Source organism: Panulirus ornatus, chromosome 6 (genome assembly GCF_036320965.1).
Source record: "Panulirus ornatus isolate Po-2019 chromosome 6, ASM3632096v1, whole genome shotgun sequence".
Taxonomy (NCBI): domain Eukaryota; kingdom Metazoa; phylum Arthropoda; class Malacostraca; order Decapoda; family Palinuridae; genus Panulirus; species Panulirus ornatus.
This window is the reverse complement of record NC_092229.1, coordinates 47123454-47144538: the sequence shown is the minus strand read 5'-3', so window position 1 is coordinate 47144538 and position 21085 is coordinate 47123454. Positions and strand designations below refer to the sequence as shown.

The following is a 21085-nucleotide window of genomic DNA, read 5'->3' as shown; positions in this document are numbered from 1 at the left end:
GTCTTAGTATCAAGAATTTAAACGTACTTGATCAAATGCTGGAAAGATGTAGTCTGCAAATTGCATTTCTGCAATGGCTGTGGCCCCACCAACAGCAACTCCAATGGCAAATCCAGCAATTCCTTGTTCACAGAGTGGAGTGTTGAACACACGGTCCTTTCCATACTTATCCTGAAGTCCAACAGTGCACCGGAAAACCCCTCCAAAACCAACATCTTCTCCAAATATCACTGAAATTGTGAAAATCTTCAGTTATTTTGATGACAAAATGAGAGTGGATAAGTGTGAGCAAACAAGTGAATGTGTGATTACTATATGTGTATTACAGGGAGAAAGTTGTACACTCATGTTGCCATGTCTCTTAACCTTGTATATGTACTAAGTACTTCTTATATGTACACAAACACACACACTGTCTTTGGTAAAAGGAAATGTTGTGTAAATTCTTTGTCTCAATTGCCAGAGAGCATTTAACACAAGACTGCATAAGAGGCTGGAATAAGTGGGAGACTCCTCCAATTCACAGAAATTTCTCTTCGTGGAAGGGAGCTTTCCCCAGATGGTGAAGGTCACCAGTGGAGTGCCCTATGGTTTGGTTTCTGAACCATCACTCGTTTTGATCTATGTGAATACCTTGCCTGAAGACATGGACTCCTTCCTGAATATGCTTGTAGATGACCAAGTCATGAGGGAAGTAAAAAGCGAGGAGGCTTGCATCAGTTGGTCTGACATTGGATGATGAAATTCAACCCAAGCAAATGCAAAGAAATGAGGATGGGGCAAAGCGAAAGAAGGTCTTAATAGGATTCTGTGTGTGAGAAGGACTTGGGAAACAATGTTATCCCTAATGTATCAGCAGAGTCCCACATTGCAAAAATAGTAAGGAAGAAAAACTGTCCTCTTGCAAATATCAGTATTGCTTCCAAGTATATGGATAAGGAATTATTTAGCATGAGGGCAAAACTAGAATATGCTTCTCAAGTTTGGTCACTGCATCTTAAGAAGCACACCAAGCCCTGACATCCTCCAGGTAATCAAGAGACTTTAAACTTCTTGGTGTCACCATGGTCATGTCAGAAGTATCATCAAATCTTCCTCATAGCATTTGTACCTTTTCTGATGACTGAACTCACTATATGTCCCAACTGGTGAGTTGAGCTAAGGAATGTCTATATCATCTTCATTCTACTTAACCTACCTACCTACAACTCTCCAGTCTGGTCCTCCTCACTAACAATTACACAGAGGGTCTAGCTAGACAGAGTGCATAAAAAGGCATGGAGAATCATCTTGGGCCCTTCTTACACCACCTACCAAGAGGCCCTTATCTTGCAGAGCCTGTTCATCCTCTCCGACCAACATCAGCAGTTCATATAGCAGTTTGGCAACAAATGGCTCACATACCCATCATAGAGACCTCCTTTCCCCAATGCCTCTCTATCAAAATCAATTTATTCCAATCATAGGTCATGCAGAAGATAAAAGAACAGTCCTATACCTACCACTGTGAACATCATAAACCATGAACAAGTGCATAGCTGTGCAGGTGAGCAGTGTTCCCTATTAGTTTGACTATGTGGTATGTCTACTACTGTATTACTGCATCTATTCATCAATTAATTTTCAGCTGAACATCTGTCACCCTGTCTATCTAGATATATCTCATCACTGTGCTTATCCAAAGTGTGGAAATATATAGCTCACCTTAATATCAAGCTCTGGTATGAGAGAGCAGAAGAGGGTGTTTTGAAATGGTTTGGTCACATGGAGAGAATGAGTGAGGAAAGATTGACCAAGAGGATACATGTGTCAGAGGTGAAGGGAACGAGGAAAAGTGGGAGACCAAATTGGAGGTGGAAAGATGGAGTGAAAAAGATTTTGAGTGATCGGGGCCTGAACATGCACGAGGGTGAAAGGTGGGCAAGGAATAGAGTGAATTGGAACGATGTGGTATACCGGGGTTGACGTGCTGTCAATGGATTGAACCAAGGCATGTGAAGCGTCTGGGGTAAACCATGAAAAGTTCTGTGGGGCCTGGATGTGGAAAGGGAGCTGTGGTTTCAGTGCATTATTGCATGACAGCTAGAGACTGAGTGTGAACGAATGGGGCCTTTGTTGTCTTTTTCTAGCGCTACCTCGCACACATGAGGGGGGAGGGGGTTGTTATTCCATGTGTGGTGAGGTGGCAATGGGAATAAATAAAGGCAGAAAGTATGAATTATGTACATGTGTATATATGTATATGTCTGTGTGTGTATATATATGTGTACATTGAGATGTATAGGTATGTATATTTGCGTGTGTGGACGTGTATGTATATACATGTGTGTGGGTGGGTTGGGCCATTCTTTCTTCCGTTTCCTTGCGCTCCCTCGCTAATGCAGGAGACAGCAACAAAGCAAGATAAAATAAATAAATAAATAAATAAAATGAAGAGTTAACATCATGACCTCTCAGTTCTGTAAAATCTGTAATGCCTCAACTGCGTATTTTCTGCTGAATGGCTGCCTGAATCCAATTAACCATTATTCATTCATCTATGTTTTCTATAGAGCTAATAGACAAGGTCCATGGGAGGGCAACACATGTGGTACCAGAATTAAGAAAGCTAAGTTACAGTGAAAGGCCAATGGCTTTAGATCTGCCCACCTCCTAAGAGAGAAGACTGAGGGGTGGCCAGCTCAAAACCTTTCAAGTTTTTAGAACAAATCAATAATGTGGATAGTGAACAGTCATCCTTCCTCCCTCGTCCGAACTTACATACAATTTGAGCACAATCTCTTAAGCTCTCTTAACAACACTCCCCTCACTAACACACCTCTCTCTTACCCTATCATTTATTGTTCTATTAACCCTCATCACACCAGACTGTTCTCAGAAAAGTGCATGCAGAAATATTAATTGACAGAATGATGGAAGTGACTGAATGCAGAGTAAGTGAAGACCAAGGGGGTTTTAGGAAAGGTGGGGGACGTGTGGATCAGATCTTTGTAATAAAGATGACCGTGGAAAAGTATTTGGCGAAAGGTAAGAGGCTGTATGCAGCTTTTGTGGATTTGAAGAAAGCGTATGAGTTGAGTGGAATGCTCTATGGGATGTGTTAAGGATATATGGCATAAAAGGACAACTATTGGATGGTGTACAAGCCTTCTACAGAGGAGAATATGTATGTGTAAGGGCGGATGGTGAGCTGAGTGAGTTTTGGGATACATGTAGATGTGAGGCAGGGCTGTGTGATGTTACCTTGGCCATGTGTTGGGGATGAGAGAGCTTGGGAAGTGAGTCAGTTGTTGTTCGCTGATGATACAGCGCTGGTGGCTGATTCATGTGAGAAACTGCAGAAGCTGGTGACTGAGTTTGGTAAAGTGTGTGAAAGAAGAAAGTTAAGAGTAAATGTGAATAAGAGCAAGGTTATTAGGTACAGTAGGGTTGAGGGTCAAGTCAATTGGGAGGTGAGTTTGAATGGAGAAAAACTGGAGGAAGTGAAGTGTTTTAGATATCTGGGAGTGGATCTGGCAGCGGATGGAAACATGGAAGCGGAAGTGGATCATAGGGTGGGGGAGGGGGCGAAAATTCTGGGAGCCTTGAAGAATGTGTGGAAGTCGAGAACATTATCTCGGAAAGCAAAAATGAGTATGTTTGAAGGAATAGTGGTTCCAACAATGTTGTATGGTTGCGAGGCGTGGGCTATGGATAGAGTTGTGCGCAGGAGGATGGATGTGCTGGAAATGAGATGTTTGAGGACAATGTGTGGTGTGAGGTGGTTTGATCAAGTAAGTAACGTAAGGGTAAGAGAGATGTGTGGAAATAAAAAGAGCGTGGTTGAGAGAGCAGAAGAGGGTGTTTTGAAATGGTTTGGGCACATGGAGAGAATGAGTGAGGAAAGATTGACCAAGAGGATATATGTGTCGGAGGTGGAGGGAACGAGGAGAAGAGGGAGACCAAATTGGAGGTGGAAAGATGGAGTGAAAAAGATTTTGTGTGATCGGGGCCTGAACATGCAGGAGGGTGAAAGGAGGGCAAGGAATAGAGTTAATTGGAGTGATGTGGTATACCGGGGTTGACGTGCTGTCAGTGGATTAAAGCGGGGCATGTGAAGCGTCTGGGGTAAACCATGGAAAGCTGTGTAGGTATGTATATTTTGCGTGTGTGGACGTATGTATATACATGTGTATGGGGGTGGGTTGGGCCATTTCTTTCGTCTGTTTCCTTGCGCTACCTCGCAAACGCAAGAGACAGCGACAAAGCAAAAAAAAAAAAAAATATATATATATATATATATATATAAATATATATATATACATATATATATATATATATATATATATATATATATATATATATATATATATATATATATATATATATGGATGGAGTGATAAGAGAGATGAAAGCATAACCAGGGAAAAGGGGTGCAGAAATGGAGTGAGATGTGGTAGCTAGTGGCGAATGATACTGTATTGTTTGCAGAGTGAAGAGGAGTTGCAGTGGGTTGTAAGTGTGTCTTATGATGTGTATAAGCAAAGGAGATTGAAGGTAAATGCAGGTAAAAGTAAAGTAATGGTGTCTGAAAGGAAATGGAGGGAAAGTATTGATTTTATACACCATATAAAGTGAAAGAAGAAAATGCTGTGGATATGGGGGGTGGAGACTGGAAGGGAGGGAACTTAAGTATCTGGGATGCTGTCTTGGGTATGTGGTGATATGGAAGGAGAGATAAGGGAGAGAGCAGTACAGGGTACTAAAGTCATTGGGTCCCTCAGTAGAATAAAGTGTAGAGGTGTAAGTATGATAGTGAAGAAAGGATTAAGGGACAGCATAGTCCTCCCAAACATGCCCTATGCAGCCGAAATATGGAGGTGGATAGGCATAGAGGTCAAGAATCCAGGCTGTGAAAATGAGATATTTGAGAAGAGCATGTGGTGTGACTAGATGGAATCAAGAAAGAAATGAAGGGGTATATGAGAGATGTGGTGTGACAAGGAATGCAAAGGAAGTGAATTGTGGAGTGGTAGAATGGGTGAAATATAATACTATGAGGTGGTTTGGGCATGTGGAAAAAATGCAAGACTGGGAGTTTACAAGGAGAATGTATGATAGTAAAATTAAAGGGGTTAATGTTAGTGGAAGACCACCAGTGACATGGGTAAATAGGGTCAAGGAATAATGGAAGGAGAGAAACAGAGAAAGAATGCGTGGAATGGTGTATGTGAGGGAGGCATGTAAGTGGAGACTCTTCTGCCGAGATCACCACTTGATGGGAGTTCCTGGAGGGAATGGGCATCAGAGGTACAGATTGTTAGATAGATAGGGTTTGTATGCCTGAACATGTGTTTATGTGTTTGAAAGCATATGATGAGCCAGCCAATGGATGAAAATGAGACCATACTTATTTCTTATCTTTTAAATAACACCGAAACAAAGTCTGTTGGCTGCAAGAAAAATTACTTCTTGTTGATTCCTAGACATGTTTCACAAACTTTTACATAATTCAACCCAACATCCTTATAAACTAACCACTACCAACTTGTGTAAAAAAAAAAAAAATCCATATCACACTCCTCTTATACTATTCTCCACACAGTATATCTCTGTAGCCTAAAAGTCAAAGATATTACAGAGCTTGTTTTGTGGTGCCCATAAACTGGAATCCATTATCTGAAGTGCCACCTTTTTATGTTTTTACATTTCTTGTGTTTTTGCCTAAAAGAATTCTATGCTAAAGTATTTTCGTTATCACTCTCTGATACCAATTTTTTTTCCAATGCATGGAAATGTATAATGATCTGTATTTGCAAAGTATAAATGGACCAACATGACATAAACTAGACTTAAGAAAATATGTCCAACTTTTAGATATATTAGAATACTGACCAGAACTATTGTCCGTAGCAAGGGCGATGTCCAGAGCAGTGTTGATGGCCTGGAATAAATTTAGTCTCTCTGTATCCCCTGAAAAATAAAATATCATCTTTGTCACATACACAATATGAAAATCAGGTTAAAGTATGGTATCCATTCCATAACAAAAATGTGTGGCTCTCAAAGAGGCAGTCACATGGTAACCATACAGGTGTAATTTATGATTAACAAATTGTACTAGCATTGATACTTCACCCAAATTGTGAACCTTTTGCAAAATTACAATGAATGATGCACAGAAACACCAAAAAAATAATGAGGCCACATCTAACTGTAAAGAGTATTCCTCATTCCATTGTCTCCAGCTGTAATTTTGGTAAAAATGTTGGGGAACCCCTGAAAGCCTCCAGACAGATATTTATGAATGTTCGGTGACACATCGGGAAAGATATTCATTATACATCAAAGTTTTGCACCTCAATTTCAAGCCCATGCACCAGGCCAGGATGTTCACGTGAATGTGGTGGTACTGTGAATTTAGTTCTCCCTATAGTTAGTCATCCTCCAGTCACACCAAGAAAGCACATTTGCTTGAGTTTTCTAGGAAAGGAAATTGAGTCACTAAGTTTCAGCTTGGTTTAGAGGACCAGGCAGATGATCATGAACTATTCGACAATGATAATCTGTATTTGTATCAAGTGCAGAATCATTCTATGAACACTGACTCATTCCTGTGTATTTAAAAAAAAAAAATCCAGTAGCTCTCCTGACCTTGTAGAAGGGTCAAAGTATCCTCATGCATGCCAGTATGAGTGCACGAAGTTTTTCCATTTACACTTTTTTTCAAATATCATCACACGAATACATTTGGGTTCTTTAGTGTCTACCTCAACATAAATCAATTTGTCTGAATATCTGTTTTTATTCTATATCTATATCTCTGATGCCTATTCCCAACAGGAACCCACTCAAGAGGATGTCCATGGCAATAGTCTCCATAACTAGTGAACTCCAGTGTTGCTTTTTTGCCTTAAGTGCCTCATCCTTCATGAGCCACTGGCAGAAGGCAACTCTAGCGCAGTGTTTGCAGAGGCTCCGATTTACTGTTCCCACCGACTACTTTTACCTAATGCTCCCGGCTAAATGTTCTTACCTGCTCCTTCTAAAACTCCTAATATTTTGCCCAAAAACAGGGCTAGTGCAAAGTCCACACTGCAGGAAAATCTAGAGTTACAAAGAATGAGCTGTGTGAGTTAGGTGTTGTGAATTATTATGTATGACAAGGAGAGACTGTATGTTTGTGGACAGAATGCCAGTAGTCCTTATGTGGGCGAGGCAGAAAGAAAACACAGCGACATGGTTCAGAGGAGTACAACTTGACAACTAATGAAGCACTGGTTCATGATGCAGGCATCACTAATCCTCCCGATTCCAAGAAAGAAATTTCATACCAAGTTTTTTCATCTACTTTACTTATGTAATTCCTAGTTGTCGGTTCAGTATTTTTGTATTACAGTATAGAGAATGACTGACTCTACAGAAATATGTATAATTGCCAGAAAAAATAGGAACAGGCTATAATTACACTGGAAATACTGCTGAATAACAACTGGTGATTACGAATACCTTCTTTAAAGTGAGAAACATTTACAAGTATTCATGGATGAGTAGGAGTGATGGAAAGCTGACATTACTGGATGATGTACGAATTGAAGGCACAAAAAGGAGAGACTTTTGGGTGTAAATGTGCTAAGAAGGGCATCCATTGTGATGTCTGATCAGTACTTGGTAAAGGGAGGGGTGGGGTTTGGAGAGGCTTTAGGAAAAGAGAAATGTTATGGGTGGAAAGGATGAGCTTAGAAAAGAAGCCCGTATAAAAAGATACCAGGAGGGATTCAGTGAAGAACCGAATAAGATGAAAGTATATGAAATTAAAGGAATGGGAAAGGAATGAGGGGTATCGAAGGAAGCAGTACTTACATGGAAAAGAGAAGTACATGGTATGCACAGGGTGGCATGTGGAGTTTGTCGAGTGTACATGTTAAGTTGTATGGGAAAGCGTGACTGAAAGGTGTGGTGACATGCAGAGTGCATGACTGGGTAGGAACAATGTGGCTTTAGAAGTGGTAGATATGTGTATCTGGCATTCGTTTTGAAGAATGTGTGAGAAATACCTTGAGAAACAGATGGACCTGTATATGACGTTTATGGATCTGGAGGAAGCACGTGATGGGAGCTGATAGAGAAGTTTTGTGAAAAGTGTTATACATTGTGAAAGGAAAGCTGCTAGAAGCCAGAAAGAATCTTTATCAATAGATTAAGGTATGTGTGCAAGTAGCAAGAGAGGAAGGTGAGTGATTCTAAGTGGAAGTGGGTCTGCATCAGGGTTGTATGATGTCATCATGGCTGTTTAAACAGTTTATGGATGGGGGTGGTGCGGGGAGTAAATGTAAAGATCTTGGCAACAGGAGCAGGTGTGCAGGGAGGGGGGGAGTGCGCCAACAAGGTCCATCAGTTGTTTTTTTGATGAGACAGCACTAGTGGCAGATTTGGCTGAGGAGTGGCAGAATCTTTTATCTGAGTTTGGGGATATATATTTTTATTTATTTTATTTTGCTTTGTCGCTGTCTCCCGCATTTGCGAGGTAGCGCAAGGAAACAGACGAAAGAAATGGCCCAACCCACCCCCATACACATGTATATACATACACATCCACACATGCAAATATACATACCTATACATCTCAATGTACACATATATATATACACACACAGACATATACATATATACACATGTACATAATTCATACTGTCTGCCTTTATTTATTCCCATCACCACCTCGCCACACATGGAATAACATCCCCCTTCCCCCCTCATGTGTGCGAGGTAGCGCTAGGAAAAGACAACAAAGGCCCCATTCGTTCACACTCAGTCTCTAACTGTCATGCAATAATGCCCGAAACCACAGCTCCCTTTCCACATCCAGGCCCCACACAACTTTCCATGGTTTACCCCAGACACTTCATGTGCCCTGATTCAATCCATTGACAGCACGTCGACCCCGGTATACCACATCGATCCAATTCACTCTATTCCTTGCCCTCCTTTCACCATCCTGCATGTTCAGGCCCCAATCACTCAAAATCTTTTTCACTCCATCTTTCCACCTCCAATTTGGTCTCCCACTTCTCCTCGTTCCCTCCACCTCCGACACATATATCCTCTTGGTCAATCTTTCCTCACTCATTCTCTCCATGTGACCAAACCATTTCAAAACACCCTCTTCTGCTCTCTCAACCACGCTCTTTTTATTTCCACACATCTCTCTTACCCTTACATTACTTACTCGATCAAACCACCTCACACCACATATTGTCCTCAAACATCTCATTTCCAGCGCTTCCACCCTCTTGCGCACAACTCTATCCACAGCCCACGCCTCACAGCCATACAACATTGTTGGAACCACTATTCCTTCAAACATACCCATTTTTGCTTTCCGAGATAATGTTCTCGACTTCCAAACATTCTTCAAGGCTTACAGAATTTTCGTCCCCTCCCCCAACCTATGATTAACTTCCGCTTCATTGGTTCCATCCGCTGCCAGATCCACTCCCAGATATCTAAAACACTTTACTTCCTCCAGGTTTTCTCCATTCAAGCTTACCTCCCAATTGACTTGACCCTCAACCCTACTGTACCTAATAACCTTGCTTTTATTCACATTTACTCTTAACTTTCTTCTTTCACACACTTTACCAAACTCAGTCACCAGCTTCTGCAGTTTCTCACATGAATCAGCCACCAGCGCTGTATCATCAGCGAACAACAACTGACTCACTTCCCAAGCTCTCTCATCCACAACAGACTGCATACTTGCCCCTCTTTCCAAAACTCTTGCATTCACCTCCCTAACAACCCCATCCATAAACAAATTAAACAACCATGGAGACATCACACACCCCTGCCGCAAACCTACATTCATTGAGAACCAATCACTTTCCTCTCTTCCTACACGTACACATGCCTTACATCCTTGATAAAAACTTTTCACTGCTTCTAACAACTTGCCTCCCACACCATATATTCTTAGTACCTTCCACAGAGCATCTCTATCAACTCTTATCATATGCCTTCTCCAGATCCATAAATGCTACATACAAATCCATTTGCTTTTCTAAGTATTTCTCACATACATTCTTCAAAGCAAACACCTGATCCACACATCCTCTATCACTTCTGAAACCACATGGCTCTTCCCCAATCTGATGCTCTGTATATGCCTTCACCCTCTCAATCAATACCCTCCCATATAATTTACCAGGAATACTAAACAAACTTACACCTCTGTAATTTGAGCACTCACTCTTATCCCCTTTGCCTTTGTACAATGGCACTTTGCAAGCATTCCGCCAATCCTTAGGCACCTCATCATGAGTCATACATACATTAAATAACCTTACCAACCAGTCAACAATACAGTCACCTCCTTTTTAAATAAATTCCACTGCAATACCATCCAAACCTGCTGCCTAGCCGGCTTTCATCTTCCGCAAAGCTTTTACTACCTCTTCTCTGTTTACCAAATCATTTTCCCTAACCCTCTCACTTTGCACACCACCTCGACCAAAACACCCTATATCTGCCACTCTATCATCAAACACATTCAACAAACCTTCAAAATACTCACTCCATCTCCTTATCACATTACCACTACTTGTTATCACCTTTCAGAAAAGAAGAGAATGTTGGGGTGAAGAGGGTGGTGAGAGTAAGTTAGCTTGGGAAGGAGACTTGTGTGAGGAAGTACCAGGAGAGACTGAGCACAGAATGGAAAAAGGTGAGAACAAAGGAGGTAAGGGGAGTGGGGGAGGAATGGGATGTATTTAGGGAAGCAGTGATGGCTTGTGCAAAAGATGCTTTTGGCATGAGAAGCGTGGGAGGTGGGTTGATTAGAAAGGTTAGTGAGTGGTGGGATGAGGAAGAGAGATTATTAGTGAAAGAGAAGAGAGAGGCATTTAGATGATTTTTGCAGGGAAAAAATGCAAATGAGTGGGAGGCAGGAGGTCAAGAGAAAGGTGCAAGAGGTGAAAAAGAGGGCAAATGAGGGTTGGGGTGAGAGAGTATAATTGAATTCTAGGGAGAATAAAAAGATGTTCTGGAAGGAAGTTTAAACATATGAAGGGAAAAAGTGAGGTGAGGCTGACACACAGGGTATATGCATCAGATGTGGAAGGGAAAAGGAGAAGGGAGCAAGAAAACAGGGTATGGCAAAATGGAATGGAAAAGGTTTTGAGAGCAAAGGGCTTTAAAATGCATGATGATGCAAGAGATGCACAGGATAGTCATTTGCAGCAATGTGGTAAATAAAGGGGAATATGTTGTCAATGGACTGAACCTGGGAATATAAAGCAGCCAGGAGAACTACAGAAAGGTCCGTGGGCCTGTTTGATAATAGAGGGATACGGTTGTGGTGCATTTACACACAACAGCTACATAATGGATATAAACAAATATAGCCAGTTCTTTGTCTGTTCCTGGCAATACCTTGCTAATGCCTGACACTGTGAACAAGTATAAATATATATTAATTTTACTCATTATACTTGATCGCCGTTTCTCGTGTCAGCGAGGCAGTGCCAGGAAACAGATGAAGAATGGCCTATCCACTCATATGCACACATATATATGTAAACGTCCTTACATGCACATATACATATCAACATATACATACACAGACATAATACATATATACACATGTACATATTCATACTTGCTTTCCTTCATCCATAACTGTCACTACCCCATCCCATTGGAAAAATCAACGCTAACCCTTGCTTCAGGGAGGTAGCCACAAAAACAGAAAAAAAAAAAGAGGCCACATTTGTTCACACTGTCTCTAGCTGTCATGTGTAATGCATTGAAACCAAAGCTCCCTATCCACCACATTCAGGCAACTCAGACCTTTCCATGGTTTAGCTCCAATTGTTTCACATGTCAACCCCGGTATACCACATCATTCCAATTCATTCTATTCCTTGCACACCTCTCATCCTCCTGTATATTCAGGCCCTGATTGCTTAAAATCTTTATCACCCCATCCTTCAACCTCCAATTTGGTCAATCTTTCCTCACTCATTCTCTCCATGTGACCAAACCATTTCAAAACACACTCGTCTGCCCTCTCAACCATGCTCTTTTTATTTCCACACATCTCTCTTACCCTTACATTACTTACTCAATCAAACCACCTCACACCACATATTGTCCTCAAACATCCCATTTCCAGCACATCAACCCTCCTCCGCACAACTCTATCCATAGCCCACGCCTCGCAGCCATACAACATTGTTGGAACCACTATTCCTTCAAACATACCCATTTTTGCTTTCCGAGATAATGTTCTTGACTTCAACACATTCTTCAAGACTCCCAGAGTTTTCGCCCCCTCCCCACCCTATGATTCACTTCCGCTTCCATGGTTCCATCCGCTGCCAGATCCACTCAAAGATATCTAAAACACTTTACTTCCTCCAGTTTTTCTCCAATCAAACTTACCTCCCAATTGACTTGACCCTCAACCCTACTGTACCTAATAACCTTGTACTTATTCACATTTACTCTTAACTTTCTTCTTTCACACACTTTACCAAACTCAGTCACCAGCTTCTGCAGTTTCTCACACGAATCAGCCACCAGCGCTGTATCATCAGCGAACAACAACTAACTCACTTCCCAAGCTCTCTCATCCACAACACACTGCATACTTGCCCCTCTTTCCAAAACTCTTGCATTCACCTCCCTAACAACCCCATCCATAAGCAAATTAAACAACCACGGAGACATCACACACCCCTGCCGCAAACCTACATTCACTGAGAACCAATCACTTTCCTCTTTTCCTACGCGTACACATGCCTTACATCCTCGATAAAAACTTTTCACTGCTTCTAACAACTTGCCTCCCACACCATATATTCTTAGTACCTTCCAAAGAGCATCTCTATCAACTCTATCATATGCCTTCTCCAGATCCATAAATGCTACATACAAATCCATTTGCTTTTCTAAGTATTTCTCACATACATTCATCAAAGCAAACACCTGATCCACACATCCTCTATCACTTCTGAAACCACACTGCTCTTCCCCAATCTGATGCTCTGTACATGCCTTCACCCTCTCAATCAGTACCCTCCCATATAATTTACCAGGAATACTCAACAAACTTATACCTCTGTAATTTGAGCACTCACTCTTATCCCCTTTGCCTTTGTACAATGGCACTATGCAAGCATTCCGCCAATCCTCAGACACCTCACCATGAGTCATACATACATTAAATAACCTTACCAACCAGTCAACAATACAGTCACCCCCTTTTTTAATAAATTCCACTGCAATATCATCCAAACCTGCTGCCTTGCCAGCTTTCATCTTCTGCAAAGCTTTTACTACCTCTTCTCTGTTTACCAAATCATTTTCCCTAACCCTCTCACTTTGCACACCACTTCAACCAAAACACTCTATATCTGCCACTCTATCATCAAACACATTCAACAAACCTTCAAAATACTCACTCCACCTCCTCACATCACTACTTGTTATCATCTCCCCATTAGCCCCCTTCACTGAAGTTCCCATTTGCTCCCTTGTCTTACGCACTTTATTTACCTCCTTCCAAAACATCTTTTTATTCTCCCTAAAATTTAATGATACTCTCTCACCCCAACTCTCATTTGCCCTCTTTTTCACTTCTTGCACCTTTCTCTTGACCTCCTGCCTCTTTCTTTTATACATCTCCCACTCATTTGCATCTTTCCCTGCAAAAATCGTCCAAATGCCTCTCTCTTCTCTTTCACTAATAATCTCACTTCTTCATCCCACCGCTCACTAACCTTTCTAATCAATCCACCTCTCACGCTTCTCATGCCACAAGCATCTTTTGCGCAAGGCATCACTGCTTCCCTAAATACATCCCATTCCTCCCCCACTCCCCTTACCTCCTTTGTTCTCACCTTTTTCTTCCATTCTGTACTCAGCCTCTCCTGGTACTTCCTCACACAAGTCTCCTTCCTAAGCTCACTTACTCTCACCACTCTTCACCCCAACATTCTCCCTTCTTTTCTGAAAACCCCTACAAATCTTCACCTTCGCCTTCACAAGATAATGATCAGACATCCTTCAAGTTGCACCTCTCAGCACATTAACATCCAAAAGTCTCTCTTTCACACGCCTATCAATTAACACGTAATCCAATAACGCTCTCTGGCCATCTCTCCTACTTACATACATATCCCTGGGGATAGGGGAGAAAGAATACTTCCCACGCATTCCTCACATGTTGTAGAAGGCAACTAAAGGGGACGGGAGTGGGGGGCCAGAAACCCTCCCCTCCTCATATTTTAACTTTCTAAAAGGGGAAACAGATATATATAGCATTTATGGATCTGGAGAAGGCATATGATAGAGTTGATAGAGATGCTCTGAGGAAGGTATTAAGAATATATGGTGTGGGAGGCAAGTTGTTAGAAGCAGTGAAAAGTTTTTATCGAGGATGTAAGGCATGTGTACGTGTAGGAAGAGAGGAAAGTGATTGGTTCTCAGTGAATGTAGGTTTGCGGCAGGGGTGTGTGATGTCTCCATGGTTGTTTAATTTGTTTATGGATGGGGTTGTTAGGGAGGTAAAGGCAAGAGTTTTGGAAAGAGGGGCAAGTATGAAGTCTGTTGGGGATGAGAGAGCTTGGGAAGTGAGTCAGTTGTTGTTCGCTGATGATACAGCGCTGGTGGCTGATTCATGTGAGAAACTGCAGAAGCTGGTGACGGAGTTTGGTAAAGTGTGTGGAAGAAGAAAGTTAAGAGTAAATGTGAATAAGAGCAAGGTCATTAGGTACAGTAGGGTTGAGGGTCAAGTAAATTGGGAGGTGAGTTTGAATGGAGAAAAACTGGAGGAAGTGAAGTGTTTTAGATATCTGGGAGTGGATCTGGCAGCGGATGGAACCATGGAAGCAGAATTGGACCATAGGGTGGGGGAGGGGGTGAAAATTCTGGGAGCCTTGAAGAATGTGTGGAAGTCGAGAACATTATCTCGGAAAGCAAAAATGGGTATGTTTGAAGGAATAGTGGTTCCAACAATGTTGTATGGTTGCGAGGCGTGGGCTATGGATAGAGTTGTGCGCAGGAGGATGGATGTGCTGGAAATGAGATGTCTGAGGACAATGTGTGGTGTAAGGTGGTTTGATCGAGTAAGTAACGTAAGGGTGAGAGAGATGTGTGGAAATAAAAAGAGCGTGGTTGAGAGAGCAGAAGAGGGTGTTTTGAAATGGTTTGGGCACATGGAGAGAATGAGTGAGGAAAGGTTGACCAAGAAGATATATGTGTCGGAGGTGGAGGGAACGAGGAGAAGAGGGAGACCAAATTGGAGGTGGAAAGATGGAGTGAAAAAGATTTTGTGTGATCGGGGCCTGAACTTGCAGGAGGGTGAAAGGAGGGCAAGGAATAGAGTGAATTGGAGCAATGTGGTATACCGGGGTTGACGTGCTGTCAGTGGATTGAATCAAGACATGTGAAGCGTCTGGGGTAAACCATGGAAAGCTGTGTAGGTATGTATATGTGCGTGTGTGGACGTATGTATATACATGTGTATGGGGGGGGTTGGGCCATTTCTTTCGTCTGTTTCCTTGCGCTACCTCGCAAACGCGGGAGACAGCGACAAAGTATAAAAAAAAAAAATATATATATATATATATATATATATATATATATATATATATATATATATTTTCATTCATACTACTCGCCATTTCCTGCGTTAGCAAGGTAGCGTTAAGAACAGAGGACTGGACCTTTGAGGGAATATCCTCACCTGGCCCCCTTCTCTGTTCCTTCTTTTGGAAAATTAAAAAAAACTGAGAGGGGAGGATTTCCAGCCCCCCGCACCCTTCCCTTTTAGTCGCCTTCTACGACACGCAGGGAATACGTGGGAAGTATTCTTTCTCCCCTATCCCCAGGGAATATATATATATATATATATATATATATATATATTTAATGTATGTATGACTCATGGTGAGGTGCCTGAGGATTGGCGGAATGCGTGCATAGTGCCATTGTACAAAGGCAAAGGGGATAAGAGTGAGTGCTCAAATTACACAGGTATAAGTTTGCTGAGTATTCCTGGCAAATTATATGGGAGGGTATTGATTGAGAGGGTGAAGGCATGTACAGAGCATCAGATTGGGGAAGAGCAGTGTGGTTTCAGAAGTGGTAGAGGATGTGTGGACCAGGTGTTTGCTTTGAAGAATGTATGTGAGAAATACTTAGAAAAGCAAATGGATTTGTATGTAGCATTTATGGATCTGGAGAAGGCATATGATAGAGTTGATAGAGATGCTCTGTGGAAGGTATTAAGAATATATGGTGTGGGAGGCAAGTTGTTAGAAGCAGTGAAAAGTTTTTATCGAGGATGTAAGGCATGTGTACGTGTAGGAAGAGAGGAAAGTGATTGGTTCTCAGTGAATGTAGGTTTGCGGCAGGGGTGTGTGATGTCTCCATGGTTGTTTGTTTATGGATGGGGTTGTTAGGGAGGTGAATGCAAGAGTTTTGGAAAGAGGGGCAAGTATGAAGTCTGTTAGGGATGAGAGAGCTTGGGAAGTGAGTCAGTTGTTGTTCGCTGATGATACAGCGCTGGTGGCTGATTCATGTGAGAAACTGCAGAAGCTGGTGACTGAGTTTGGTAAAGTGTGTGAAAGAAGAGAGTTAAGAGTAAATGTGAATAAGAGCAAGGTCATTAGGTACAGTAGGGTTGAGGGTCAATTCAATTGGGAGGTGAGTTTAAATGGAGAAAAACTGGAGGAAGTGAAGTGTTTTAGATATCTGGGAGTGGATCTGGCAGCGGATGGAACCATGGAAGCGGAAGTGGATCATAGGGTGGGGGAGGGGGCAAAAATTCTGGGGGCCTTGAAGAATGTGTGGAAGTCGAGAACATTATCTCGGAAAGCAAAAATGGCTATGTTTGAAGGAATAGTGGTTCCAACAATGTTGTATGGTTGCGAGGCGTGGACTATGGATAGAGTTGTGCGCAGGAGGATGGATGTGCTGGAAATGAGATGTTTGAGGACAATGTGTGGTGTGAGGTGGTTTGATCGAGTAAGTAACGTAAGGGTAAGAGAGATGTGTGGAAATAAAAAGAGCGTGGTTGAGAGAGCAGAAGAGGGTGTTTTGAAATGGTTTGGTCACATGGAGAGAATGAGTGAGGAAAGGTTGACCAAGAGGATATATGTGTCGGAGGTGGAGGGAACGAGGAGAAGAGGGAGACCAAATTGGAGGTGGAAAGATGCAGTGAAAAAGATTTTGTGTGATCGGGGCCTGAACATGCAGGAGGGTGAAAGGAGGGCAAAGAATAGAGTGAATTGGAGCGATGTGGTATACCGGGGTTGACATGCTGTCAGTGGATTGAATCAAGGCATGTGTATGGGGGTGGGTTGGGCCATTTCTTTCGTCTGTTTCCTTGCGCTACCTCGCAAACGCGGGAGACAGCGACAAAGCAAAAAAAAAAAAAAAAAAAAAAAAAAAAAAAAAAAAAAAAAAATTTCATACTATTCGCCATTTCCCGCGTTTGCGAGGTAGCGTTAAGAACAGAGGACTGGGCCTTAAAGGGAAAATCCTCACCAGGCCCCCTTCTCTGTTCCTTCTTTTGGAAAATTAAAAAAAGAAGAAAAAAAAAAAACGAGAGGGGAGGATTTCCAGCCACCCACTCACTCCCCTTTTAGTCGCCTTCTACGACACGCAGGGAATACGTGGGAAGTATTCTTTCTCCCCTATCCCCAGGGATAATATATATATATATATATATATATATATATATATATATATATATATATATATATATATATATATATATATATTTCTTTTTCTTTCTTTCAAACTATTCGCCATTTCCCGTGTTAGAGAGGTAGCGTTAAGAACAGAGGACTGGGCCCTTGAGGGAATATCCTCACCTGGAATATCCTCACATATATATATATATATATATATATATATATATATATATATATATATATATATATGTTTCCTGTCCATGAACTTGAATGCAAATGTAATATTTGCAGGCAGCCAATTGGTCTCCTTAACTATTCTAAAGGGGGACTCTGAAGACAGATTGGGGACAATGTCTACTGCCAAGTCTCTCCCCCACATAGAATCCTGCTACTCATTTCCAGCTATATCATGATCCATCCATATTACTATACTTTAACTTGTGTTGAACTTCATCAACCACATACCACACCAATTTCAGAGTATGCCAAACTCCCCTTATCCCTTGATGCAATGTTCCATGACTTTAATTTCCCTCATGACTACTGCATCATCTGCAAACATATCTAGATAACAAATCACACGTTCTAGCATGTTATTCATATAAATCAGAGAATAATGGTGCTACAACAGATCCCTATGGAACTCTGCTAATGACATCACTCCATTTTGAGAGTTTTCTTTGTTCTTTTCATATAATGGTTTATCCCCAGAAGGAGTCTCCCCTTAATCCTGCCTATTGATCCAGCTTCTTAATCAGCCTTCCAAGTGGCTAGTAAGCTTCTAGCAGTCCAAATACAAAAACATACCCAGCCTTATCTTTTTCTTTACTTTTGATGGAGCTCACTCTCTTGTAAAATTCTGAGAGGTTAGTTGCAAAATTTTTTCCCCCTAAAATCGTGTCAATTATGGTGGTCCAAATAACTTCTAAAAAGGTCTTTGCATCATTAAATTGAGTATCAACAGTAATATCTGTTCACAAAAAAAATTCTCAAAAGCTTAAGGAAATATTAAAATGTGGAAAAGGGGAAAGCTCAGCAGAATAATAATGCATCTGGTAGTAATAACAGGAATTTTCCTTCATACACAAGACAGTTCTAAACCTTCTATAAGAGGGTCAGGGTAGCAACTGGATCATTCTATATATGTATATATTTTTTCACTCAGGGATAAGTACTCTATAAACTTCCGAAGTCAAAATGTGAAATAACTAACCCTTTGATTTACTGATCACTCAAAACGAGTATCTCTGTATCTATTGCAGGTTACACGGAATGGGTTAATGATCTAACAGAATTCCTGAAAAACAACGGTGATTTTTTTCAAATATGCAGATGACAAGAAGGCTTCCTGACACACCCAGACAGAGAATGAGTGCTTGCTCTTACATGAAGATAATAAATGTATGAACAACTAATCTGAAAAGTGGCACCTGAAATTGCTTCCAGAGGAGTGCATCACAATAAGACTTTGTACATTTCAAGTACTTGGTCAGATTTACTGAATAATGTCTTACAGTAATGGAAAGATCAGGCCCAGAGAAGCAAATGGGAGTGATGAGACAAAAAATTTTTTTTTTGAATATTACATCTCCAAGTATCAACAAAGGAGATTCCATGTTAAATATGCAGACCAAGTGTGGTTTCTATATAAGTAAAAGCAGATATAAAAAAATTTGCAAAGGAAAACAACAAAAGAGAACACCGGTAACAGGCTTAATAATCTAAGATATCAAATGAGGGAAGGTTGAAAGCTTTAAGATTACTCACAGCACCATTCCAAAGGCTAATGGGAGATATGATTAAAATGTGTAAGATATTGAGTGCCAAAATGTTTATGAATGAGAGCAGCTTTTTCAATTACAGAGACAAATGTTACAAGAGATCATGTAAAGATCATCTTCAAACGACATCAAAGTTAAGAAATACCTTACAACTTATGCATTCATTAACAGAGTATTGATTTATGGAACTTATACCATAAACTAATTGGAGCAAGAAGTAAAGACTTCAGAGGAGGTTTGATAAATTCTAGTATGAATACGTCATTCTTTATAATCATAAAGCCACTGAAACTAGACTGGACCAAAACTCCAGAAAAGATTCAGAAGAAGAATTAGCACCATAGGTTGACAAGTGCCCCTGCTGGAACTCAACTATACAACAGTATATATATGTGTTACCTAACCACTTCATGGTGATAATGGTCTGATTACCATATCACCTTAATTCAGTTTCAGAAGTTCGCCTCCTCAAGCTAATTGATCTACTTCATTCCATTCCCAATAAAAACACAAATACAACCTTGTCAATTTCGGTCATATGCTGGAAATATAAATGCAGTTCAGTTCCCTGCATTTTTTTTCTTCTAAATTCTGCAAACATATGATGTCATACCTTGAGACTCTGGCACGGTGTCAGGAAAGTAGGTGAAATGGGATGAATGTCTCGGATGAAGTGTATTCTGAAGCGAAGATCCCAAGGATGGCTTCAAAAGCCGTTTCAATAATGGAAGATGGAAAAACGGCTTCATATTAATTTCGCCGACGTTGTTCTAGGCCAAGGAATCAGTGTTGCCACAGCAAGTAGACCTCACAACTCCTGCTGAACCTGGACCATCGATAAGATGTTCTCATATTCATAATCAGTTAGTCATCCGAGAGGAACAAATAATCATTACAAACCTAGAATTATTGTCAATTCTTTTGTGACAAGAAAAAAAAATGGAGCATACTTCACAAGAATTCAGAGCAACCCATGTTGGAAATACTGGTTCTGCCGCAGGGACGAAGGTGCACCTCCAACAGGAATATTGATTTGGGCTTCTTTGTTTATGTCCCATATCATCCCCCTCCATCATATGGCACTACTTCTCATATGCTCTTCTTTGCAAACATGTAGTTTATTCGACACATCTGCTAAGCGGGTTTATCCGAGTCACATCAGTAATCTATAAATATGGTAGACAAATTCAGGGTGATATTTACACACACCTAGAATCATGATCTGAATGTTTATATAATCATACGAGAAAGAATGTAGTGCAGCTTAATATCATAATCAATTGTACTGATTGTTATCATACAAGGCTTATTACATTTACAGGAAAGTTTATTGAATTTTTTTTCCACACTATACATCTAAGTACATAATATATAGAATCCAACCTATACCTTTAACATATCTATAAACATGCAAAAATACATTAATTGATACAATCCAGATACCATGCGTTACTATATATATACTTATACTTGACTGCCGTTTCCCGCGTCAGCGAGGAAGCGCCAGGAAACGGACGAAAGGATGGCCCATCCACTCACCAGAAAATTCTGAGTGCATCTATAAAGTGCGATGTAGAAATTGTGATAAATTTTATGTTGGGCAGACTGGTAAGGATCTTTCTG

At 41.0% G+C, this 21085-nt stretch overlaps 1 protein-coding gene across 2 annotated transcripts in view; it reads right to left on the bottom strand.

Moving 5' to 3' along the window:
- The window catches only part of BckdhB (Branched chain keto acid dehydrogenase E1 subunit beta), a 38755-nt gene extending 18211 nt beyond the window's left edge, over positions 1-20544 (bottom strand). Inside the window, exons 1-4 of one of the 2 annotated variants that reach the window (XM_071662856.1) lie at positions 20413-20544; positions 20076-20288; positions 5875-5952; positions 28-230 (exon numbers count right to left, since the gene is read on the bottom strand). In XM_071662856.1, the coding sequence (XP_071518957.1) occupies positions 28-230; positions 5875-5952; positions 20076-20211 (417 nt within the window). In that variant the 5' untranslated portion in view covers positions 20212-20288; positions 20413-20544. Of the gene's footprint in view, positions 1-27; positions 231-5874; positions 5953-20075; positions 20307-20412 lie in introns of those variants that run through there. The other variant, XM_071662857.1, reaches the window with a different exon arrangement.
- Between the last annotated feature and the right edge of the window lie 541 nt (positions 20545-21085).